Source organism: Larimichthys crocea, chromosome XIX (assembly GCF_000972845.2).
Source record: "Larimichthys crocea isolate SSNF chromosome XIX, L_crocea_2.0, whole genome shotgun sequence".
Classification (NCBI taxonomy): Eukaryota; Metazoa; Chordata; class Actinopteri; family Sciaenidae; genus Larimichthys; species Larimichthys crocea.
The window spans coordinates 8,717,018-8,740,121 of NC_040029.1; the positions used below are offsets into that span (position 1 = coordinate 8,717,018).

Sequence of the window (23,104 nt, forward strand, 5' to 3'; positions counted from 1 at the left end):
TCCTCCTCCTCCTCCTCCTCCTCCTCCTCCTGCTGCTGCTCCTGTACTCTGCTATCACGACATCTGGGAAATTAATTATCCTTTCTAATTCTGTGATCACATTATTCATTCAGTGTTCAGCTTTTCTGGAATAAAGAGGTAAGCTCTTCCTTTTTTACTTTGTTTTACTCTCGCGCCTTCTCCTGTGTTCATAATTTGAAACAAAGCTTTCATGTTAAATCTAATAAATATGATTATTTTTAATCTATGTCAGCCTGTCTCCAGGTTTCCCTCCCAAACTCCATCTCCCTCCCTCCATCCTCCCTCCCTGCCTTCCTTCCCTCCCTCCCTCTCTCTACATGTGTCATTTTACTGCTCTTTGCTCAGCAGGCAGCAGCAGTCTGCCCCCATCACTCCTTGCCTTTATACCTCCTCGCTCGCTCTTGCTGCTGGGTTTTTTTTTGGTGACAAAAGAGGAGGAAAACGTTGGGAAATTCATATTCTCTCAGGCTGGATTCACTCGTTTTCACCAATGGATGGAGTTTATTCCCCAGCAAGCACAGTGACTTCTTAAAAAGTGAGTACCCGTGAACTTGAAAACTTCCTAACCTGTGTGCGAACTGAACAAAACTGCAACAAGCGCAAAGAAAACGACAGTAAAGTCAAAGAGGTCACGGTAGAAGTAAGTTTTCTGATTTCATTTGTAAACGCTCTAATAACATTTGATCTTGTGGATTTAAACCGGTTGGTTTCATTGCAGCAAAGTAAGTAGAAACATATTTTTATAAACAAAAGATGTTTATGGAATTATTCCAAAAACAAGAGCGTCCACTTTACATGATGTATGATTAAAATTAAATCAGTTTTTAAAGAAAATGTGGATAAAACTGTGAAAATAGAGAATTTGCCACATTAACCAATATTCAGTGCACTTAAATTTGATGTGGAGTTTTTAAGCGAAGCTGCATTTTGAGTCTTTTTTAAAGTTTTATTAGAAAATAAATATTTTTTTCCGCTTCACTTTACAGACTCACATTTAATGTCTCTTATTTCCATGAAGTGACACTTTCTCTTCCCTTCACGGTGCCTCGGTTTGCTTCAATAAAAATATTTTAAAGTGCTTTTTTTCTAAAATATAATAATCAGAACTGTAAATCATATTTTCCTTCCCCCTCCTCCGTGTCACATCTTTTATTTTTACACCGTGCCTGGGTCATTTGAAATAAATCTAATTTTCTAATTAGCTTTCATATTTTGCAATGGAAATTTAAAAGTCTGTCATGTTCAGCCAACGCTGCGTGTTTCACACACACACTGATGATTACTAAAGCACGAGTTTATATATAAATATATATACTGTGTGTATATATAAAAAGTGAGAGAGCTGAAAAATAAATGAGTAATCAAATTACAATTCATTTTCTGAAGCAACACATGAGAATTTAATGTTTGCAATTAATCAAAATGATTAAATCTGCTACTATTTATTCAATTAATATGCTATTGACTCAGCAGAAACATAAAAGGTCATTAATTTATTCACTAATTGATTTAAGGACGCTTCTCCCAGCATGCACAGGGAGGACAGTCTTGTTAACAGGTGCACACTTTTAAAAATATTTATTAATATCTGTCTGTTATTAATAGTCAGAGTCAGAACTCACAGGAATAAACATTGCCAACGACATAATGCATTAAGTTTAATTATGTTTAATATCCTTAAAGCTTCACTGAGCCCGTCTCTGATTGGTCAAACACAGCTGCAGCTAATAAAATTAATAATAAGGAGCTCAAACGTTTGATTCAGTGCGCGCCATTGAGCAGCAACAATAGCTGCCTGCCTTTGTCACCGCTCGCATTGTCAATAGCTGCTCATCTGGCACACCTGAGTCATTATTAGATTAATTTTATTAGCTGCAGCTGTGTTTGCCCGCTGCGACGCGTCAGGTGAGCAGACAGACAGCAGGGACACACTGATCTGAAGCTTCACATCCACCGCTTGTAAAGTAAGTACTCACCTGTGCACGCAGGCCGGATTTACCACAACACCGTGAGGATGAAGTCAGTGTGTTTGATATGTGCACACCTGAGCATAATGATTCATAATTCATGGCACTTGAGAGGTATGTGACTGGGATCCGTTAGACACAAGTTGTGAACTAGCCGAGGAGAAGGAATATATAAAAACACAATGAGCATTTTTAGGAGAGAATACGGCTTTTATTTTGAAAAGTTGCACTTCAGGTGTTAAAATCAGCTGTTTAATAAAGTGTATGAGTGATCATTTCGCTCAAATCATTAGTGAATTAATTAATTAATAATAAAAAAGACGTTTTAGATTTAAAACTTAAATATTTGAAGTCAAAACTATCTTTGTTATGCTTTTTTCAAATTAAACTGATAGGATACTTTTATTTGATAGTATTAAAAGTATCAAAAAATATAAGAATCTAATTTTACTATTAACATTATTACAACGTTAGTTACCAATGTACGCGTGCAGTGACTTTCTGTACCAGCCTTTTTATACTACTTTATGTCAAAGTTTAAAAATCCAGTGTCCTGACGACCTTAATCCTGAACTTCAAGATGAAACTAACAGCGTTTAGTTGATAGAATATAAATGTGTGCTCTCTCAAGTTCCACGTTAAAGATACAGTATGGACTTGCAGTACGTATATTCTCAGCGTTCATCAGCTGCTAATTGAAGCCGTTCAGTCAAAGTGTGTGTAGTAAGTAAGGGGCCCTGTGGAGTTTTCTTATAAATAAACCAAAAGTCATGTTTACATGCTGTGTGTGTCACCGTGTGTACAAATATGCAAAGCCAATTTTTCCAAAAAAACAAAACAAAAAAAGGCACATGCCTTGTTTACTAGCAAGTCTTTCTTCATGCCTTTTGTTGGCACGTTGCAGCACATCTCGGAGCTATACATCAGCGGATACGGTGTGTAGTGTGTTACCTGCGTGTTATGTCCTTGAATCCACTCAAGGACCCCTTGAGCTCCACTGGAAACTCCTCAAGGCCTCCTTGAACCCTCTCAGGGTCATTTAGACCCCTGTTCACACACCTTTAGGTGACCCCGGGAACTTATACTTAATTGAACTGTACTCAAAGACTCCATGAATGCTCTCAAGGACTCTTGGGTGTCATCGCTGCAACTTGAAGCCCCCCCTCCAAATTAAACCCTGTCAGAATTAAGTGTCAGTTTCTACATGATTTGTCAGTCAGAGGCTACTGAGTGTGACTGTACATTTGGCCTCCATGTGTGCTAGTAAAGTGAACAGGGCCTGTGTCGGGGAGTGTGTGGTCTCTTCTCTAAATGTGACGCTTGAAGTGGTTTTATGTGTGTGAATGAGTGTAAAAGAGACCCCTACCAACCCAACCCCCTTTTTAAAAACACAATGATATGAAAGTATTTATATTAGCTGAGTAAATTACTGTTTTCTTTTACCATTTGACATGAAAATAAACAGTGTGCAGTCAAAATGAGGAGGTGCATTGTATGTTGCAACCGAAAAATAATAAATTAGTTCACTGCTGCTTTAATCTGGAGGCTTTAAAATGAAACTGAACACATCAAAGTGGCGACTTCGGAGCTTGTTTTGCACATAGACCTGCAATTTTCTGAGTCATATCTACTTATCATTTGCAGTGCGTGAAGATTTCTCACGACAGATGCTGCCTCGGTTCAGTATTGTCAAGCCAAACGTCAAAGCAAGGTCAACAACACAAGACGGAGCAGCCAGCGAATATTACTGACTACTCCGACAGTCTTTTATCAGTCGTTTATTTCAGCAAGCTCTCGCCAAAGACTAAAAATCAGTCCCGGATTTTAATGCCCGCTTGCCTGGCTCCTGTTCTGGCACGACGCTTTGCTGTTAACTTAACTTTAAGTAATACTTGCTGTTTATCGGGGAAACTCCAGAGAGTTGAGGCTGAGCAACCAGAGAAAAACCACTTATTTCACCAAAATAAGTGAACCAGTGCGTGACTTAGCGCTGCAAAGCGTTACACTCTTCATCCAACCAAGTTACATTTGGAGAACAGGGGCAACAGAGGTGCCATTCACCCTGATTTCAAGCCAGTGAAGCTGATATTTGAAGGTAGGAAAGTTACATGATGTTGCAATCCAACCTCAAATGCAATGTGCTGCAATATCCCAGACCCAAAGGCGCACACACTGAAGGCACACCATGTTGCTCTATTACTGATTTCACTGTCTGTGCATGCACAGCGCTCGCTCTGAGTTTCTTTCACCACAATCATCTCTTTTCCCCCCCTCTGCTTTTTTTTATGTCTCATTAATGACTTAAATATTGCTCTGGTTAGAGGAGGAAATATGAAGGAGGGCTGATTATAATAAATTGGCCCAAATATTCCAAAAATATGTTTATTAAAAGTCGGCCAAACACACGCTGAGGAACGATGGGAGAGAAAGAGCAGTTTATGTTTTGAAAGTTAACATGCAATTTAATCATTAAACACTTCTTCATCTTTTTTTTTTCATCCCTGTTTCACGTGATGCGGTTCAGTGTGCGAGGTGTCCGGACCCGTGTCGTGTCGTGCTGAAAAAGACTCTCATTGGCATCGTGTCCTCGTTTTGATGTGTGTGTTGATTTGAGAAAATGACTTCGCTGGAAATAAAGCACTTAGTTATTTTCCTCCCCGGAGTGAAATCGAGTCCCACCATGGGAAACGGATTTATTGGGGGAAATTTCAGATGTTTTTTTGGTTTTGGTGGACTGGAGAACACTCAGTAATCATTAAATCTGTTTTATTATAAAAGATTGATGGGTAAATTAGCAAAAGCAGCGTGGGAGGGACAGCTGTACCCAGAAGGGACAAAGATCAGCAGCATGGTGGTCTTTTTTAGTAATAAAACATCCTTACTTATATATTATAAAAAGCATTACACGTAGATTGTGAGAACCAGGTGTGGTGAAGCACAGCAAACCGTGATGAACTCTAAGTAGGTGTGCAACCTGAGACTGGTTTGGTTCAGGTCCTGGCAGTGGTTCCTGCTCGGTTCACGGTTCTGGTGTTTTGGTGTGAGTAATCCTCGCCCATGTTGATGTGCTAGTCATTGTGGTGTGGTGGACAAATCTACAGCGAGCACAGAAGAAGGAGGAGGAGGAGAATAGTCTTAAAAAATGACCTCCTATCTCCTTTCCTGAACACTTTTCCTTGCCCTCAGAGTTGAAGTGACGGTGGATGTTATTGACGAGTTGCTGAGACGTCTGGAGGCTTTTTAAAAAATATATTTATTTCATAACGCGTCAGCCAAAATGCAGCAAAGAGCAACAGATTGCAATCTTTCCCTCTCTCTTAAGCAAAGTGGGGAACGGCCTCGTTGTCCTGATTTTTTTATTTTTTATTTTTTTATTTTCTTGTTTGTCTTGGACTGGCTTTTTTAAACAGCAGCTATTAATTTTGCATGTGTGTTTTATTATAATCATGTGTCGCCGTCGGGTTCAGATTCATGTGTCGCTGCCGGCTTTATGGTCATACCAGCGGAAACCACACAGTGTGAGGGGGGGGGGGGGCACAAAGAGAGAGCAGACAAGTTTTCCAAGAGTTACCCATGCATATATACTATTCATATATCATATTTTTATACGTGTGGAACAAATGTCGTCTTTTAAATAAACTAATCGTTTTGCTTAAAAACATAAACATGACGGCTGTGTATGTGAACTTTTCTTATAGCATAAAGTGAAGTGTGTTCTTTATTTTAACCATATGTCTGAGAGGTAAACATTATACTCTATACTTTACAGCAGATTACAGTACATCTGAGTGCTGTGTGTTTGTTTCCAGTTTAAGCACCTATAAATTCAGATCCTTCTGATCTCATAAATAGCTTGACTTTCATATCTGCGTGCTCATATCGCTTTACCCTAAACACTGGAAACACAATCTAAAGCTCGCTAATTAACACACAATCTTGTTTAATCCATACAAAAACCTGTGTGTAAAAACGACAACCTCGCAGTGATGACGGGCTCCTGTGTCCTGCCGTGTAGCTTCATGAAGTTACGTAATATTCTGACCTGCTGGTTCATGTACTGTCACGTCTTCTAGCCTGTTCAGTCAGGATGCAGTTATGATCAGAGACTCTGCAGGATGCAATAAAAAGTTGGATTTTCTCACCTCAAAAACTCGTTACCAGCGTCCTTTTTGTTGTCTTTGTTATTTTAGCGACTGAACTGAAGAAAAGGAGCTGGTTGGTCGATCAGATAGACGTCTGTCATGTGTGTGACGGTATTTCAGGATGAAATCAAACCCAGTTTCTGATATTAAACATGAGGAGAAAGAGCCAAACAAACTCTTATATATATTCCTAAATGTACACGACGAGTACACAAAGCAGCAGGAGACTGTTAATGTGTTGCTTGGCAGCCGTGCATCTTCGGCCTATAACGGAATCGCAGCCGTGCTGATATTCAGTATAACGGCACGCCCTCTCGTGTGTTATTGATTTATTCCGCATTAAAGTTTTATTCCTGCGTTTGGTTTGTCCTCTCACCGACCGTATACACAGAGCTTTGTCACGGTCACCTCACACACCCTCACGTCTGTCATTATAACGTGTCGTTTACTCCTGAGTGTCTAAACAGAGAATAATATACTCGGCTGTGTTTAGTCTGAAGTGAATGCCACTTGTTGACCTGTGATTTGTCCCAGATGCCTGCGTCTGTCTGTCTGTTGTGGTTGTCCCTACCTCTCGTCTCTGTGAAAAACAAAGAGCTGTGTTCACTGTGTTGGCTGGGGAGGAATTGTACAAAGCGATTTGTGTCTGTGACGACTTTTCACTGTCAACACCGGCAAAGCATGAAAGACGATATACTGATATAGTGACTGCATCAACCTCACCTCTCTAACTCAAACAATTAAAACTACACATGATCTGTTTCCAGTGATGTGCAACACAGTTTGCTTTCAAGCGATATTTATGCTGAATTCTGGTTCCTTCCAGCTTCATACACCGTGCTGGGTGCTCCTCCTGGAGCTTTCAGGGGGATGGAGCAGCGCGGAGGTGGCGCAGGCCGGGGAACGGAGAGCCCCAGCCGCCGGGACAGCGTCAGCCCAGACGAGAGAGGCGAGAGCCCTGCATCCAGCGGCCCCCCGCCGTGCAAGCTGAACCGTCTGGAGGTCAACGGCAGCCCGGCAGCTCCGCGAATCAGGCAGAACGGCGCGCCGCTGAGACCCCTTGGAGGTATTAACACACACATGCTTACTTGAAGAGTCGGGTACCAACAGTCTCTAACGTGATCATTCATCGTTCAACACTGTGGCCTTCACACAGGTACTCTAGAGGAATTTTTTCGAAGGCCTGGATTAAGTTAAATTCTGGGACATTCCCCAGATGTCTGTCCATACTGACACAAAACTGTTCCTCTATCCCGGTTTTGTTTTTTCCTTTCACACTTTATCCCAGAGGCCTCTGTGGGCGTTCAGTCTGCTATTCATTTACTCTTTCAGAAAATGTACCCATCACATTTTCCCAGAAGCAAAGGTGAGTCTGTATTTTTCTTGTTTGTCTGACCCGACAGTGACGTGAAAACAGAGAAAAATCAGCCTTAATACTCAATCTTAAGACGACAGACGGGGAGGATGTTTGGTTTGATTAGTGGCTTGGACCATAGATGGGTTGTTGTTGTTGTTGGTGGAGGAAGATGATATGCAACAAAGGTCCCCAGCCAGAGTTAGACTGGGACAGTTTGTGTTTTTTAACCTCTTGGCTACAAGACAGATGCGTGAACGTTGTGTTTTATGCCATGAACCTACTTTTAAGAAGTGTAGGTGCATATAAGACGGTTTCATGGCATCTGAAATCCCTGAAATCCGACAGTTTTTGCAGCAACACAACATTCCCACGACTTCAACTTACTTTCATGACTCTGATCGCTTGTCAGGAGCACAAACTTCTTGAATATCCGTCTGTCCTGTTGCTCTTCTTACATTTTTTACCCCGTTAAAGGGTTTCCCTCATCAGAATCAAGTAGATCCCGACACACGGTCTGATGTTGGTATCTACTGTCTGCCTGTGGGTGGGGTGGCCACACACACACTCTCTGCACACACCCCTCATTGGTGCAGTATTATAGCACAGCGTGTACACCTAACGCAGAACACACTCGCTCGCACAGATGCCCATTATTCTCTCGAGCAGTTTGAAAACATCATCGTGCATCATCACACAAACATTGTAACAGTGTGTACACACACACACACACACACACACAGATATTCGGCTCCACCCTTCCACCACACACACACACACACAGATATTCGGCTCCACCCTTCCACTGGTTGGCTTATTTGGCCGATAGCGTGCCTGATGCTGCTGTGGTTTGGCTCCGGCTGACGTGTCGCTGCCTCGTCAGTAAAGGAGGATTGATAGCTCGTTAATTAGCTGTTCCTGTGGGACAGAGCAGTGGACTGGATGGGTGTGAATGGTTCCAGGCTCGGAGCAGATCTCAGCGCTCGCCCAATAACGAGTCTAGACCAGTCTCGCCACTGGAAGTCATGGCATCGCCTCTGAGTGCTAGATGATAAAGATGTGACGTCCAGTTTCTTGTGGGCTTTAATATGCAAACACTAATATAGTTGTACACTGACTTTCACTCACACTGGCAGCTGCCCAGTTTAACCAGAGTGTTTTTACTGAGACCACCGAGCAGCAATGAAACACGGACGATGAGCAGGAATCTTCATTTCAGCGGTGCAGACTCGGCCTAAAACTTAAAAACTCTGATTGGAGCTTAACCCTCTTCTCCTGTGACTCCCTCCCCCAGGTCTGATGATCCCCGTCTACTGCGTGGTGGAGCACGCAGACATGGGCGTAGCCGGCGACTGCGAGGGGCACGGCGAGCGCCACGCCGAGTTCGTGCTGGTTCATAAGGACGTCCTCTTCACGCAGCTGGTGGAGACGGCGCTGGTCGCTCTGGGATACTCCCACAGCTCAGCTGTACAGGCAAGTGGTAAGTCAAATCCTGGTTTCAGCACGGTTCAGTGCAACCTGCTGAGAACCTCCTCCGACTGTCCTCCCCCAAAAAACTCTCAATCACACAAATTAATGAGCTCAGCGTAATGAACTCTGGTCACCACACCCGGCGTGTCTGAGGGGCTGATGGACAGGAAACTTTTGACCCTCCCTGATCATTCAAATATATTTAGAAAATCAGAAAAGCGAGCCAACATGTTTGTCCACTGATCCATGAAGTCATTTCTTTGGTGCGGCTCCTTGAATCCAGGAAAACCTTAATGTGAAACACATCTAAACACACGAGTTTGGATGTATCTGGTGGCTTATGAGAGCTCCATTAAGCAGATATTAAGGCTCTGTTGTTTTTAAGGCGTATTTGCTCAATTGACAGCCAGGGTGGTTTCCACTTCCTGCTCAGCTCCACCCAGGCGTCCTCCACTCTGACCAAATTTTTGGATTTCCTGGCGTCAGGATGAGAATCCAAAGCTTCGGTGATGTCACATTCCTGTTAGTCTGCAGGTCGTAGATGTGGACTGCAGTACAAATTGTACAGAGAGGAATTCAAACGATGTTGCTGAGGGGGAGAAAAAAAAATAAAATAAGCATCACATCTGGGAATCTTAAAATTTTCCGTTATTACACATTAATGGGAAAATGTTTCGTTTGTTTGGTAATTGATGAGTAATTAATTATTTCCAGCAGTAGATGAATAAAACATAACTGGGTGGGGTACGACGAGCAGCGAAATGTTTAGACGACTTCAGGAAAGGTATTTACCAAGAAGGTATTTTTAAAGATAAAGCTCCTCCGACACTTATCTGCTGATGTGATTCACTTCACTGACCCGGCAGCACGAAGGTTAAACCCAGCACCAAGTCCTCAGACTTTTCTTTTTTTTTTTTTTTCTCCCCATCATTTTGAGATCAAAACAAGAACGCAGACAACAACCAGCCAGCCATGAAACAACAACCTACACACACACACACACACACACACACACACACACATTCCTGGTGTGTCCCGTAAACACAGGGCACTCTAACCGAGCGGCCGACGCCCTGCGACCCCCCTCGCCTCTCCCAAATGGCTAGGTTTTGTTCTGAGAAATAAGCCTTTTCTTTTCAAATAAATAATTTTTGGCTGGAGTCGTGCATTTTTTCCCCCCAGTGTGGTCACGACCAAAATTATACAGAGAGTCTTCTATTTTCTTCTGCGATTGAATTGCATCTTGCATAACTTTGGCTGGACGGGTATTTTTAAACTCTTAACTGGCACAGGCTTTTTTTTTTTTTTTTTTTTTTTCTGTAATTAACTTGCACATTATGGCTAATTAAAAAGAAGCCATATTTTATTTAGAGTATATGGTTTCTGCTCTGGATTTAACACGGGCTTAGGTAAATTGCTGAGCAAAAAAAAAAAAAAAAAAAAAACTAAATTTAACTCCTGGTGTTTTTGGGAAGCTTTCTCTGATATTACTCACTCAAGAAATAATAATTTACTGTATTTTTAAGGCCAGACGATCCGGGAAACAAACCTGAGCTTTATTTTAAGAAGCATACTACACAATATATCTCAACGCAATTATTTTATAGCAACTTTAAAAACTGAGGTTCATCATTAAACTCTGTAATTCTGGCAGGTTTCTTTAAATCACACTCCCAGACAGAGTTTGCTCAGGAGAATGATATTCTTACATCTACTTTTTATGTTTGAGTAATCAAACTGAAGCCCGTCAAACACTGTTTCTAAAATTCACAGCGATCAGAGAAATATATTGAGTTTCTGCAACTCCACCGACCTTTATTCATTTAAGAGTTGCAAAAATCGAACAATAAACATCTTTAATAAAGAAAATCTTGCCAATAAATTGAAAAAAAATAAACTTTAAGTGCTTTTCATGACAATCTTTTGGAATTTCCGCGCTGCAGCATCTCGTTACTCGGTAGACGCTGACATATCCGCGATGATCTGTTTACGTGTTTGTTTGGGCCGTGTGTTTCCCTCTGCACTGACAGCATCATCTTGTTTTTTTTCACTTATTTCAGGCCAGGACGAGATTAAAATGTTCAAGTATGTCTGCGAGTTCGTATCGGTAACCGGTTGTTGACATATCAAAGTATTAACAATCATTTCTAAAGCAAAGTCAGCTGCAGGACACACAATACCTGCCAGTTATGATGGGAAATATTGCGCTGTCAGACGGGAGAACAATGACCTCACAGTGTTTATTCAGTACATCAACATCAAAACGCCGCTCTCCTTCACAGCAGGCCTCACTCTTTAATGTTGGGCTGATTTTACATTTCTCCTCTGATTAATCAACTGTAGAGTCCCGAGAGAGCAGCCTTTGTTCTTCTGCCCCTATCACCACCACGCTCATGCAACGAAGACACGCACACACACACATGATTGAGGCTGGCAGGCCAAGGCCAAGCAGGGTCTGTGTTTGATTTAGCAGATCCTAACGCGATTAGGCCTGTTTAGATTTGCACTTCCAGCCACGGTTATAGGAAGGCCAGGGGAATGTTAAACCCAAGATGATGCTCCACAACACAACAGGTTGGCACTGATAAGACAAACGTAAGAACACGTAAACAAGCTCTCTGTCCACCGAGCGAATATTAAAACCAGCCGCTTTTTAATCGTGTGTTTCCTCTGTTTGTTTGCCTGTTTTCTTCAGGCATCATTAAAGTGGGCCGCTGGAAGCCGATGCCCATCCATTACCTAACAGACGCTCCAGAAGCAACGGTGGCTGACATGCTGCTGGACGTTTACCACATGGTTACACTGCGGATCCTGCTGCACAGGTCAGCCGTGTGTGTGTGTGTGTGTGTGTGTTGACACTTATTATATTATTCAAAAGTGAGCAAACTCAAACCACAAAGCCCCTGGTTTTGTGCGTGCACGTTGGCTTTGGTCATTTTGCTTTTGCAGGTTTGTCACTGAAGCTGTAACGTGTCGTCTGCTTTGTAGCTGGGTGTGTATATTTGTCTTTTTCATGATGTGCACAGTTAATAAACTTTTTATCCACATTTAACTGGAGGACCGCTTCTTTGAGCAAATACACAAGTGTGTTGGTCGGTTTGACCTCCTACAACTCTTTTAAATTTTGAATTTAAAAGGAGGCTGAAGAGTTTAGGAGTTTAAAGTTTGATTCAGCGTGTAATGACGAAGGTTTTCCCCCGTGTGCAGCTTCGCTCGGCTCGAGGAGCTGCCGTCGGAGCAGTGGTCCCACGCCACGGTGAGGAGCGCCCTCAAAGAGCTGCTCAGAGAGACCAACCAGAGCACGCTGGCCAAGGAGTGTCCTCTCTCACAGGTAACTGTCTGCCTCCAGGACAGCCGACGGGTTTGATGTCAGAATTTATTTGATCTATTAAAGGTCCAGCGTGTCAGATGTAGAAGAAAAAGAATATAACATTCAGGTTTCATTCGTGTATAATCACCTAGAAATAAGAATGAGCCGGGTTTCTCTTTCACAGTATGAAGGAGGGCGAGGCGAGGGGGTTGCAATCAGCAACTACACCAGTAGATGTCGCTAAAACGAAATAATCTGCAAATAAATAAATAAATAAATGCAAATAAACGCTGAAATATTCCACCAAAACTCTGAAAGACAAAGAAAACTTGCATGGTTGGATGAGCTATCAGCTCACTTGCAATCCTCTGTGACCTACAGTAAGTTGCAAAGATCCACAGACGAAGACGAAGTTTTAATTTTCATATTTACTCTCCGTCTTTTTCCGCCCGAGCAAGCGGCGAGCGAGGAGGCGTAAATTTCTTTTCTAGAGACAAAAAAGCCGAGATGCTGCTGAGTATTTTCTCTAAACACATGGTGGTTTCATCATCAGCTCAGCACACACTCAGTGCACTGTGTAATATCTCACACACACACACATAAGTATTGATACCATCCCATGGGAAAGGATGCAAACACGCACACCTCAATTATCCTGCTCACACACACCCTGCAGTCATTAGACTCTGAGAGTGTGTCATTTGGACTTGTGATTTATACACAGGACTTAGTCATGATGTAATTAGTGATTAGGGGAAGTGTGTGGGTGGTGTGTGTGTGTGTGTGTGTTTGCAGCCTGACTCATGTGAGTTTTAATCCTCAGCGTTTCCCATGTTGAGCTTTCACTCCTCGTTTAGAGGCCGCGCATCTCCTGCTCAGTAGAAGTGACCACAGGATATGTTTGGAAAGGGAGGGAGGGTGATGAGTTTTAATAAATCAGCTGCCGAGAGTTAAAAAATAAAAAGTCATCACCCGGTCTCAAGGCACTGCCACTCCCCGGACCGTACACAGACTTAGCTTAGGCTTAATCTCTCATTTCTGAGGATAATTGATGCTTTATTTTCACATTCTTTGGATGACTCTCGAATGTGTTATTCTCTCTTCCTGTCAGAGTATGATCTCAGCGATAGTGAACAGCTCCTACTACGCCAACGTCTCCACCTCCAAATGCCAGGAGTTTGGACGCTGGTACAAGAGGTACAAGCGCATCAAAGGTAACTCTCTCACCTTTTTATCGACTAGTGAATCAGCAAGGTGCTTTCCACCTGACTGAGCCTCAACATAACGTCAAACTCTTCCTGAAGCCAGTGAGAACATCTCTACCATCCAGTCTTCATCCACGTTAAGCGCGTTAAACCACACCCTTAGCTGCCGGTTAGTTCCTCATCAGATGCTGATTGGTGCGAACCACTGAGGTCTGGACACAAACACGAGAATCTGAAGTCTTGCAGCTGCCTGAAATATCAGATATCTCAAATTCTCAGAAGATGAATTTAGATGTTTCTGGCGTATAATCGAACGACGACATAAACAGGTCGGAGACGCGCACGTGTTCTGTTGTAATCAGGACGATTAGGGTGGAGGTAAACATCATTTTTTCCACAGTGATCCGTCACAGGTGTTGCTTCACTTTGTTGGTAGCTCCGTCTTTTACAGTTTCACCTCAGCCGTCACTGTTTACACTTTATCCGCCTCATGTTGCTTTGAAAACTCATAAAGGTGAGAGACTGTCAGAGCTCTTTTTCATACTAATCACGGCTCAACTTAATATGACGCACCTGCCCCGGCTGCCTTTTGTTTCAGCCATTTAGCCGCTTTGAATGCGACCCCCCCCTCCTAATGAAGTTTTTCCATTCTTCTGTCCACCCCCCGGCCCGAGCACGAGCACATGTGTCAGCCTGCATGTGTCTAATCTGCTGCATGAGACGTCTGTCAGTGACAGCTCTCAGTAGGAAGGGGAACTGTCACACATGGTTTGCATTAATGTCACCCTTAATACACATGACAAAACTAAATGCTCTTAACTCCTAATGGAAAACAGCAGCAACCCCCCCAAAACACACACACACACACACACACACACACACAGGGAAGGTAAAAACCTGAAGCCCTGCCAAACCTCACTCCAACTTTTATTCCCCTAATAACCTAAAATGTGACTCTCAACCAAACCCAGTAGAAGCCTAATAAGAAGCAGATTTCTGTGGAGACGAGCAGAGAAGGAGGAGGCCGTTTAAAAAAAAAAAAAATCCGGGACTAAGTCGAACGCGGCGATAAAGAAGGAAACATTCTGGATCTTATCTGGACAAGATGGAGACGTTAAGTGGAAATAGGACTTGATGCTAAAGCGAAACACTCTGCGGTGATGAGATCATCACGAGGTGAACTTGTGCCGTGCGAAGCCGTCCAAGAAAAGTTTCAGTCTTGCAGTGGACGCAGCTTCATCTCTGTTTGTAACTCATAAAAAGATGATGAACCGTTTTTTATCTTCTTGTGTCTTATAAGATGTTTTTGACTTTTATTGAAAACCAGCTCCAAAAACACACGATGGTACGGAAATCTTGAATTAACGTCCTGCTCTGTCGTTTTGCCCTCAGGTGAATACATCGAGAAGATGTGGTCAGCGCAGGACAAATCGGATATAAAAGGTACGTTCACCTTTTACTGAAGACTTCTTAGAGAGCATGAAGCACCTTGTGCTTTTATTGGAGGGTGAGGCCTCAGAGACTGCTAGATACAGTAGGGTTAAATCACAGACTGAAGACTTGCATGGTTCACCCTTTAAGAACATTGCTACTTCTCTTACACTGGCCTTAAAACCATCATTAATGTGTGTGTTGATGTGTGTGTTGATGTGTGTGTGTTGCCACAGTGGAGAGAGATTTGGACATGAGCGTCCTCGGCCAGCGTCCCCCCTCTCTCTTACCATCCCCCACCCATCTGGGCACCCTGGGCGGCCCTGGAGCTCTGTCCATCAAGAGCGCCCTCGGGGACACTCAGACCTCCACCCAGCCTCACTGCCTGCCTCACCCCGCCAGCCAGCACCACCCCAGCCCTCCGCTCCGCCCGCAGGCTCCACCTCTCCTGAGCCACGGCGGGCTCCTGTCCCCGCAGCTCTCCCCTCAGCTCGTGCGTCAGCAGCTCGCCATGGCCCACCTCATCAACCAGCAGCTCGCCGTCAGCCGCCTGCTCGCCCACCAGCACCCGCAGGGAGTCAACCAGCAGTTCCTCAACCACCCGCCCATCTCGCGGACCTGCAAGGGCTCCGGCGCCGCTGCTGAGCCGGGCCTCAACTGCTCCGGAGCTGAAGTCTCCTTCGACATCTACCAGCAAGTGAGGAACGAGCTGAAGAGGGCCAGCGTTTCCCAGGCCGTGTTCGCCCGCGTGGCTTTCAACCGCACACAGGTAAACACAATGATTCCACCGTTAACCAGAGATGAGGCGATGAAGTGAACTAACGTGGCTGTGTGGCTGCAGGGATTACTGTCAGAGATCCTTCGTAAGGAGGAGGATCCTCGCTCGGCCTCGCAGTCGCTCCTGGTCAACCTGAAGGCCATGCAGAACTTCCTCAACCTGCCCGAAGGCGAGCGGGATCGCATCTACCAGGAGGAGAGGGAGAGGAGCACGAACACCAACCACAGCCACCCCACCAACCTCATCCCCAACAGCAACACACACAGACACACACAGGTACACGCAAGTACGACACAAACTGTGCACAATAACAATTAGGTTGCTTTTCATTGGGGTGTTTTAAGGCTTTACAATATGACACATGCAAGGGGTGGACCCAGTGTACAGAATATAGACCTGTATGTGATGCAAGCGTGCCAGACTGTCTCGTTTTTTGTGCTGACTGTGGTTAAAATGTGACTTTGGCTGCAGAAAAATCATAAACCATCCGCCCCTCGCAACTTTTATGTAACCGTGTAAATGTAAAAATAAGTTTCATCTGAGCTTCTGCGTCCCGTCCCCGTCCCCGTGCAGACAAAGTGCATCGTGTCGGGCGCGGAGCTGCCGCTGAAGGTGGACTCGCTCGTGAACATCACGTCGGGGATCTACGAAGAGATCCAACAGGAGATGAAGAGGGCGAAGGTCTCCCAGGCTTTGTTCGCCAAAGTGGCTGCCAATAAAAGTCAGGTGGGTCCAAAGTGATGTAAAGACACTCGAGATGAAAATGTTTCAACTTGAGCTTGTGTGTGGGATATCTGATTACCTGCTGCGGCGTACCACCATGTCTCCGTCCTCAGATAAACAAGCACAGGTCTGCACAGGTCTGCAGACACGACTAATTTAATACCAACGCAGACAGAAAGGAGTTTGAGAGAGCACGATAAAGAAGCAAATGGACTGAAATTGAGCGAGGGATGAGGAGGGATACGCGGCGGAGAAGGAGGAACAGAAGGATGCAGAAAGATAGACAAGATGACAGAGGGATGATCACATTATTACCATTAATTTCCAGACTGAAGGCTGCGCATAAACAACAGCTGGTGGCAGATCCTGGGTCAGCCTTGCAGAGATAATCTAATCTTCACACACACACACTTTTGCAAACACTCACTGCTCCCCTCAGACTCCTCAAGGAACAGTTTCTATCCTGTCCTGCTCTAACTCAATCAATACTATGTTTATTTTAGAATTTGAATCTGCGGTATACAGAGTAGTGCGTCTTGTGACTCCAATCAGTTCAGGAATCAGCATTTACCCGGTTTCAACTCTGCCGAGCAAACACGGTGATTAAAAAGGAGTGAGGCTGAATCCACAAAGACACAAACACATGTGCTGAATTAAGATATGCGAGCATGTGATCCGGAGCGTTCGGTCCAGCTCGCAACACTTTGCCGATCTTTTGAAGAACACATTGTCTGCAAAACACAACACGGTGACCGAGGCGGAGCGGCGATGGAAAGAACAGCCGCACGCGACTATCGCACGCATCAAGTCACACCTGAGCTTTTCAAGTGTCCGCCGCTGGCAGCAAAGCACCTCATCGACCTCAGACAAACTGTCGTTGATGTTCATGCTGTGTGTTTCGATGCATTATTTCCATTGTGTCAGATTTAGGGGGCTGTATTTCAAGAATCTGGCAGAAATAGAATAAAATATTCAGCATGTTTTTAGTTTTTCTAACTAAATCCTGACTTTAGATCGGGACTTTAGCGTTTTTCATGAGTTTTACAGCCACTGTTTTCTTGGAAGGAGAAGGTGAGGCGAAGGGGATGTAATCAACAACTATAGACTGGTCCTTTTTAAACAGATTGAGCACAAATGTCTTGGATTTCAATGCAAACACAGAACTTTACTGCTTAATCCCTCAGCAACTCGTGCTTTTTTATAATAATCATCTATCCAGAAGAAAAAAGTGTGGTGATAATTATCAGCAATAAAACATGGAAAGGACTTTAATATAACCCCAAAATACACAAAAAAACAAATACACATTAAACCTGTTTCTAAACCTGATGATGAATGTAACTTTGCACACATGCAAAATCAAGATTTTTACTCCCTAGTCCAGGAACATTCATGCAAAATGTCCAGTGAGCTGCTATCCAATCACAGGACCAACTCTTCCCCTCTCTCCTCCAGGGTTGGCTGTGTGAGCTGCTCCGGTGGAAAGAGAACCCGAGCCCCGAGAACCGCACGCTGTGGGAGAACCTGTGCACCATCCGGAGGTTCCTGGGTTTACCGCAGGCCGACAGAGACCAGGTCTACGAAGAAGAGTCGAGGCAGCAGCACAGCGACAGGCTGCACACCGTCCTGCACATCCCCGACCAGCAGGTACGAAACATCAGCAAGCCAGAACGTTTAAATAATTTTGTTTTATTAATATTACAGCTTGTGAAACACTGTGTGAAAATCTCTTTTTTTTAAATACACAACCACCCAACCACAGTGCAGCCATGAGCAACAAACAGACACAAATCAAAGTGTTTTTACGAGTGAGAAAATGCGAAGAGTCCGGGCTGGTGTGCTGTTTAGAAAAGTTTCCTCCTCTCGCCTCCCCCTCGTCTGTCTGATCGCCACCTGCTCCTCTCAGCGAGCCCTCCTCTTTGTCATATTCGCATCCTCATAAGTCATTGAAAATAGAAGTGGTAAATGACCAGCCCACACACTTCCTGTTAAACACTCCTCCATCCCACCCTCTTCTCCCAAAAACCCAAACGCTCCCTCGTCTGGTCCTAACCTCAATATTATTCAGAACATACCCTGTAATTATTGAAGCAGAGAAAAAGGAATTGCCATTATCTTTATTTAGGCCCTTTAATTTTGATGGACCACAGATTTATGGTGTTGGATTCCTGTGTTTGGGTGTGCTGGCCACCCCACCCTGTTAATAAGCTCTAGTAGTGTGGTTGTTTGTGTGATGGATTTGGGAGTTTGGCGTGCATGTTGGCGGGCGATGGAAGCCGCTTGGTCACACTTCCGCTTGTACTACATTTCCCTTCATGACACTGCACGAGGGGCACCGGAGGAGGAGCTGAGTGGCGGTGAGGAGTTTAAAGTCTGTATTGTAATTAAACATCGTGAGGCTTGTTCACAGAGACTGATGGAAACGCAGCAGTGGATGTGTCGGTGCGCACACGGTGCCTCCTGGGGACACACGGCGACATTTATACATTTTGTATGATCATGTTAATACCCGAGGGAACTGTGAATAATTCATATACACTTTTAATATTACCGTAATGATACTAAGAACTGAAATGTCTTGGTAACCAGTGTTCCTCAAGCTTTTTATACCTTGTACCACCATAATATATGTATTCACAATAAGAGTTTTTAATAATAAAAGGACCAATAAACCAGGATAAACAAGATTCAAGAACATGCTAATGGCAAAATACATTTAAAATACAGTATGAAGCAAAAAAAATAAACAATACATGAAATGATAAAATAATATAAAATGATTAAAAAAAAAAGTAGAAAACACACACTATATACGACCCGTACACATTCACATACCACTTTTTAATAAAATAAAAGCGCGTCTATAAAAACATGTTTCAAGAAGCGATTTAAAAGAATCGTCGGGCTGCTCGCTCGCTCGCTCATAAGGTGTCAACATGTCTCCTATGTAACATGGAGCTTTAAAGGCGATCAGTAAAATCCTAAAATCAATTCTAAAACCATCAGTCGGTGAAGATGAACTCGAATGTGCAGGAAATGCAAAACTTAATATAATTTACATTCCTGCAATCTCTGAAAGTATCAAATGTTTTCTAAAGTAAGAGATTCCTTTGCGTGCCACCAGCGGTTTGAGAACCTCCAGACTGTTTCACAACTACAAATCACTCAGCATGGTAAAACCTTCAAGATTTATTCGCTGTGTTTCCTCCTGTCTTGCAAAACACAAAAGTAATAATAGCCGGAGAATGAAGTGCAGTTGATAAATACTGTGTTTGCACTCAGAAGTATCAGGCAGACAGACCTGATCAGTGAACCTTGTTTGTCTTGACTTTGCCTTTTTGATTGTGCAAAGAACACAATACTAAATGATACAGGAGGAATATTTTTGTTAAATACAAGCATGCAAAATACAAATTAGTATAAAAATTTCCATCTGAGGTTCCTGTGGTGACCCCAAGTGATCGTTAAGTTTGTCGCGCATCGAGTCAGCCGTGCCGCACGCATTTTGTAACATCGCTATAAATATCTGACAAAGGAGACTGTCAGCCTCCGCAGTGTATGTCACAATGTGCACAGAGATCTGTGACGCTTACCGAAGCCCAAAGAGCTCAGATATCAGCAGTGTTTGGTCTCGTTGATTGTTCCCTGCCAACACGTCACAGTCTTTGACTGAGAAACTGATCAGGAATCTGTAAAAATCGATAACGACATTGGTATCATCCCAAATCTTTATCCTCTCTTTCTTCTCAGCCACTCCACAGACAGCCGCTGCCACCTCTGACATCTCCGTCTCCGATTCATGAAGACCCGCAGCCCATCCCACTGCTGGTCTTGCACGGCTCAGAAGACCGGCCCCAGCGTGGGATAAGCCCTGGCCTCGGAGGGGGAGGACCAAAGAAGGCCCGATCGCGGACGCGGATTTCCCTCGAGGCCCTGGGAATCCTGCAGAGCTTCATCGGCGACGTGGGGCTCTACCCCGACCAGGAGGCCATCCACACCCTGTCAGCCCAGCTGGATCTACCCAAGCACACCATCGTCAAGTTCTTCCAGAACCAGCGCTACAACGTCAAGCACCACAGCCAGGTCAGAGAGTCCGTCCCCGGGGAGGACGACAGGGAGAGCTTGAGTCCCAGCGAGGGAGGCGCCGGCCTTGCGGAGAGTCGGGGCGAGGAGGGTCTGTCTGCGTCCGAGGAGTCGAGCGAGGACGGGAGAGGATCGGTTGAGGTGTTCAGAACAGAGGGAAGAGATGGGGGAGAAGAAAGAGAGGCGGAGATGGAGATAGAGAAGGAGGAAGGGGACGACGGGAAAGCCTCAGGACCGGCAACTTCCTCTCTGTCCCCTTACAGCAGTCTGGACAGCCCCCACTCTGCAGAGCAACAGAGATAACAGCAAAGAAACCGAGGAAGGACGCTGTAAGAAAACCTGTGAACGAACATCACCTTCAGCTCGATGATATCTGAAGAACTGTGGAAATGATTTGAGTAAGGTGACTGAAAAGGGATCCGAAGGTACGACCACTACCCTCAGACACTGCCAGTTTGTTTTGGCTTGATTGAGACAAAAACATCTCAACATATTTCCTCTTAAAATTTCAGTTTTTCACCTTTCTGACCTGGATGGCATCACAAGTTAATATTTTCAGTTGGGTTACCTATTTAAAACAAGTCCCAAACACTTCACGTCTGTAGGCTTTAAAGGTGACCGCAGCACAATCCACAAAGTAATACAAACGAATACAAGTTTCTGTCTCTTTGTTTATTTCTGGGCGTCTTTGGTTATTATGTTTACAGGTTACAGTGTTAAGTGACGCTCCGAAAAGTTTGGCTGAACCTTCCTTTAAGGTGGGGCGAGGCAGGTTTCACTGTAGGAGTAAAGCTGGCGTCGCACACCAAGCGTAATCGAATCTGACAGTTTCTCACAAGAAAAACGACGAGTTTGTGCCCAGAAATATTTTAAGCGAGGCTTCATGTAAAGAGATACAGAGAACGTAAACTCTGGAGGAACATTTGAGTCCCGCTGTGACTCACAGGCTCCTTAATGTGACATGGACGCTGTTAAATGAACTTAAATTTGGATTTCTGGAGTTTGCCAGCGTTTAACAGCGCTCTGTTCAGTCTAAAACAAACTCCTTCCAAACCACACAAATGATTTTTCTGCTCAGTATTCATGAAAAGGGCATTCACCTGGAAGTAGAGGCAATAACAGAAGAACCTCCACCCAAACTACATGTTTTGTTGTTTGTTTCGTAATGTATGAATATATTTTAGGAGGTCTTTGCATCAACTGAGCTCTTTGTGAAACTGGAAAAAACAGTTCCACACTACCCTCCCATTAATATTTATTACTAACTTTATATTTACTAAAAATCTGAGTATTATTGTTGTAATTAATTTTGCTATCATTTCTTTGATATGACTACAAATGTCTTTGTAAATGTGACAAAAAAAGAGGACGAGATGTTTGATCGGTGTTACAGTTTTTATTATTTACGATTTCTAAATCAGACTGGAAGAGAAAATATCTGTTTTTTTTTAATGTACATTATGATGTCGGTGTCGACAATCCACCTGCAAAAACTGAATCTGTCGTCATGTGTGGGATGCAACCACTGTCACTTACACTGTTTGTGTAGTTTGTGCCACAATGGAACAGATGGAAAACACGTTTATTTGAATTTTTCAGTCTGACGATCGTCTCTGATTTGTTCCATTCTGACGTTTTGCCATTGTTCTTTGATTCTGCAGGACGTGAACATCTGATAAAAACTTTTTCCAAAGTAATCTCTGTGCTGAAAGTTTGCCCTTCTGTAAATCTGTTCAAACTGCTTCCACTAATCAACCCACGGAGTCAGAGTCTGGAGTTTTGCTTTTGTATCATCGCTTGTCGGGCCTGCTCTTCATGACACAGTGCACCAATTGTCCTCGATGAATGAAGTCATCATCGTTTTCCTTTATGCTGCCTGAATACACTTCATTTGAGTTCACACCAGTATGCATATAGATTTAGACAGGTTTATGTGGATAAAGGTGTCCCCCATATAATGTACTGTAGGAGGGATGAGAGTGGAGGGATAAAGGGGTAAGGATTGTCGATCATCGCTCTATGGGTTAGAGCCCCGGTGATTCCTGTTTTTGAAGGGAAAAAAGGAGGAAAAAGAAAAGGAAAAAGGGGAAGAGATGTGAACACTGAGTCAAAGAGGGAGTAAACGGATAAAGTGTGCTCATGGGATGGGTTCAAGGCGTGGTCTTTGCTCCTGAACCTAGTTTTAAAAGTTTAAATTCACCTGCCGGTGGTTGAAATTTGAGTCCAACACACACTTTAAGTAATAAAGTCATGCTAGACAGTGATTGAAAAAGCACAGATAGATAGAAGAGAGGAGGAGGAGGAGGTGTAAATGTAAATCGTGTAGAAAGCAGTCATTCCACTCGGCCACATACCTCGACTCCAACCACAAACTTTATAAAAAGAACAGCCGTCAAATACCAATACAAAGAGCAGCAAGCGAACCACAGACACATGACTGTAAAAGCAGCAGCTGTAAAATACAAAGTGTACAATGCAATTAGATGGGTGGGTGGGTGGGTGGGTGGGCAGAGACTTGTTTTAGTCTTTTTAAATCTGTGTGCAACACTTAATGTAACTCCTGAGGACTGCATGAGGTGCAAACATCGGACAGAGTGATATCAGGTCTTGCTCACCTTTG

At 43.8% G+C, this 23,104-nt stretch overlaps 1 protein-coding gene across 2 annotated transcripts; it reads left to right on the top strand.

Moving 5' to 3' along the window:
- Positions 1-401: 401 nt before the first annotated feature.
- LOC104931480 (DNA-binding protein SATB2) lies at positions 402-22,268 on the top strand. Of its 2 annotated transcripts, none has more exons than XM_019271885.2 (12): positions 402-556; positions 6,957-7,196; positions 8,779-8,964; positions 11,650-11,776; positions 12,162-12,285; positions 13,376-13,478; positions 14,862-14,912; positions 15,137-15,669; positions 15,742-15,954; positions 16,252-16,404; positions 17,857-18,048; positions 20,152-22,268. In XM_019271885.2, the coding sequence occupies exons 2-12, from the start codon at positions 7,001-7,003 to the stop codon at positions 20,785-20,787; spliced, it is 2,514 nt and encodes an 837-aa protein (XP_019127430.2). In that variant the 5' UTR covers positions 402-556; positions 6,957-7,000; the 3' UTR covers positions 20,788-22,268. The 2 variants fall into 2 exon arrangements, with proteins under 2 accessions (XP_019127430.2, XP_027147387.1); XM_027291586.1 differs by lacking the exon at positions 402-556 and adding an exon at positions 1,777-1,985.
- The last annotated feature ends 836 nt before the right edge of the window (positions 22,269-23,104 follow it).

Excerpts from the sequence above, each read along its gene's own strand:
- LOC104931480 (XM_019271885.2), top strand. The coding sequence starts at position 7,001 with ATGGAGCAGCGCGGAGGTGGCGCAGGCCGGGGAACGGAGAGCCCCAGC. Across the intron at positions 14,913-15,136 it reads GGACAAATCGGATATAAAAG|TGGAGAGAGATTTGGACATG; the intron begins GTACGTTCACCT and ends GTGTTGCCACAG. Across the intron at positions 15,955-16,251 it reads ACACACACAGACACACACAG|ACAAAGTGCATCGTGTCGGG; the intron begins GTACACGCAAGT and ends GTCCCCGTGCAG.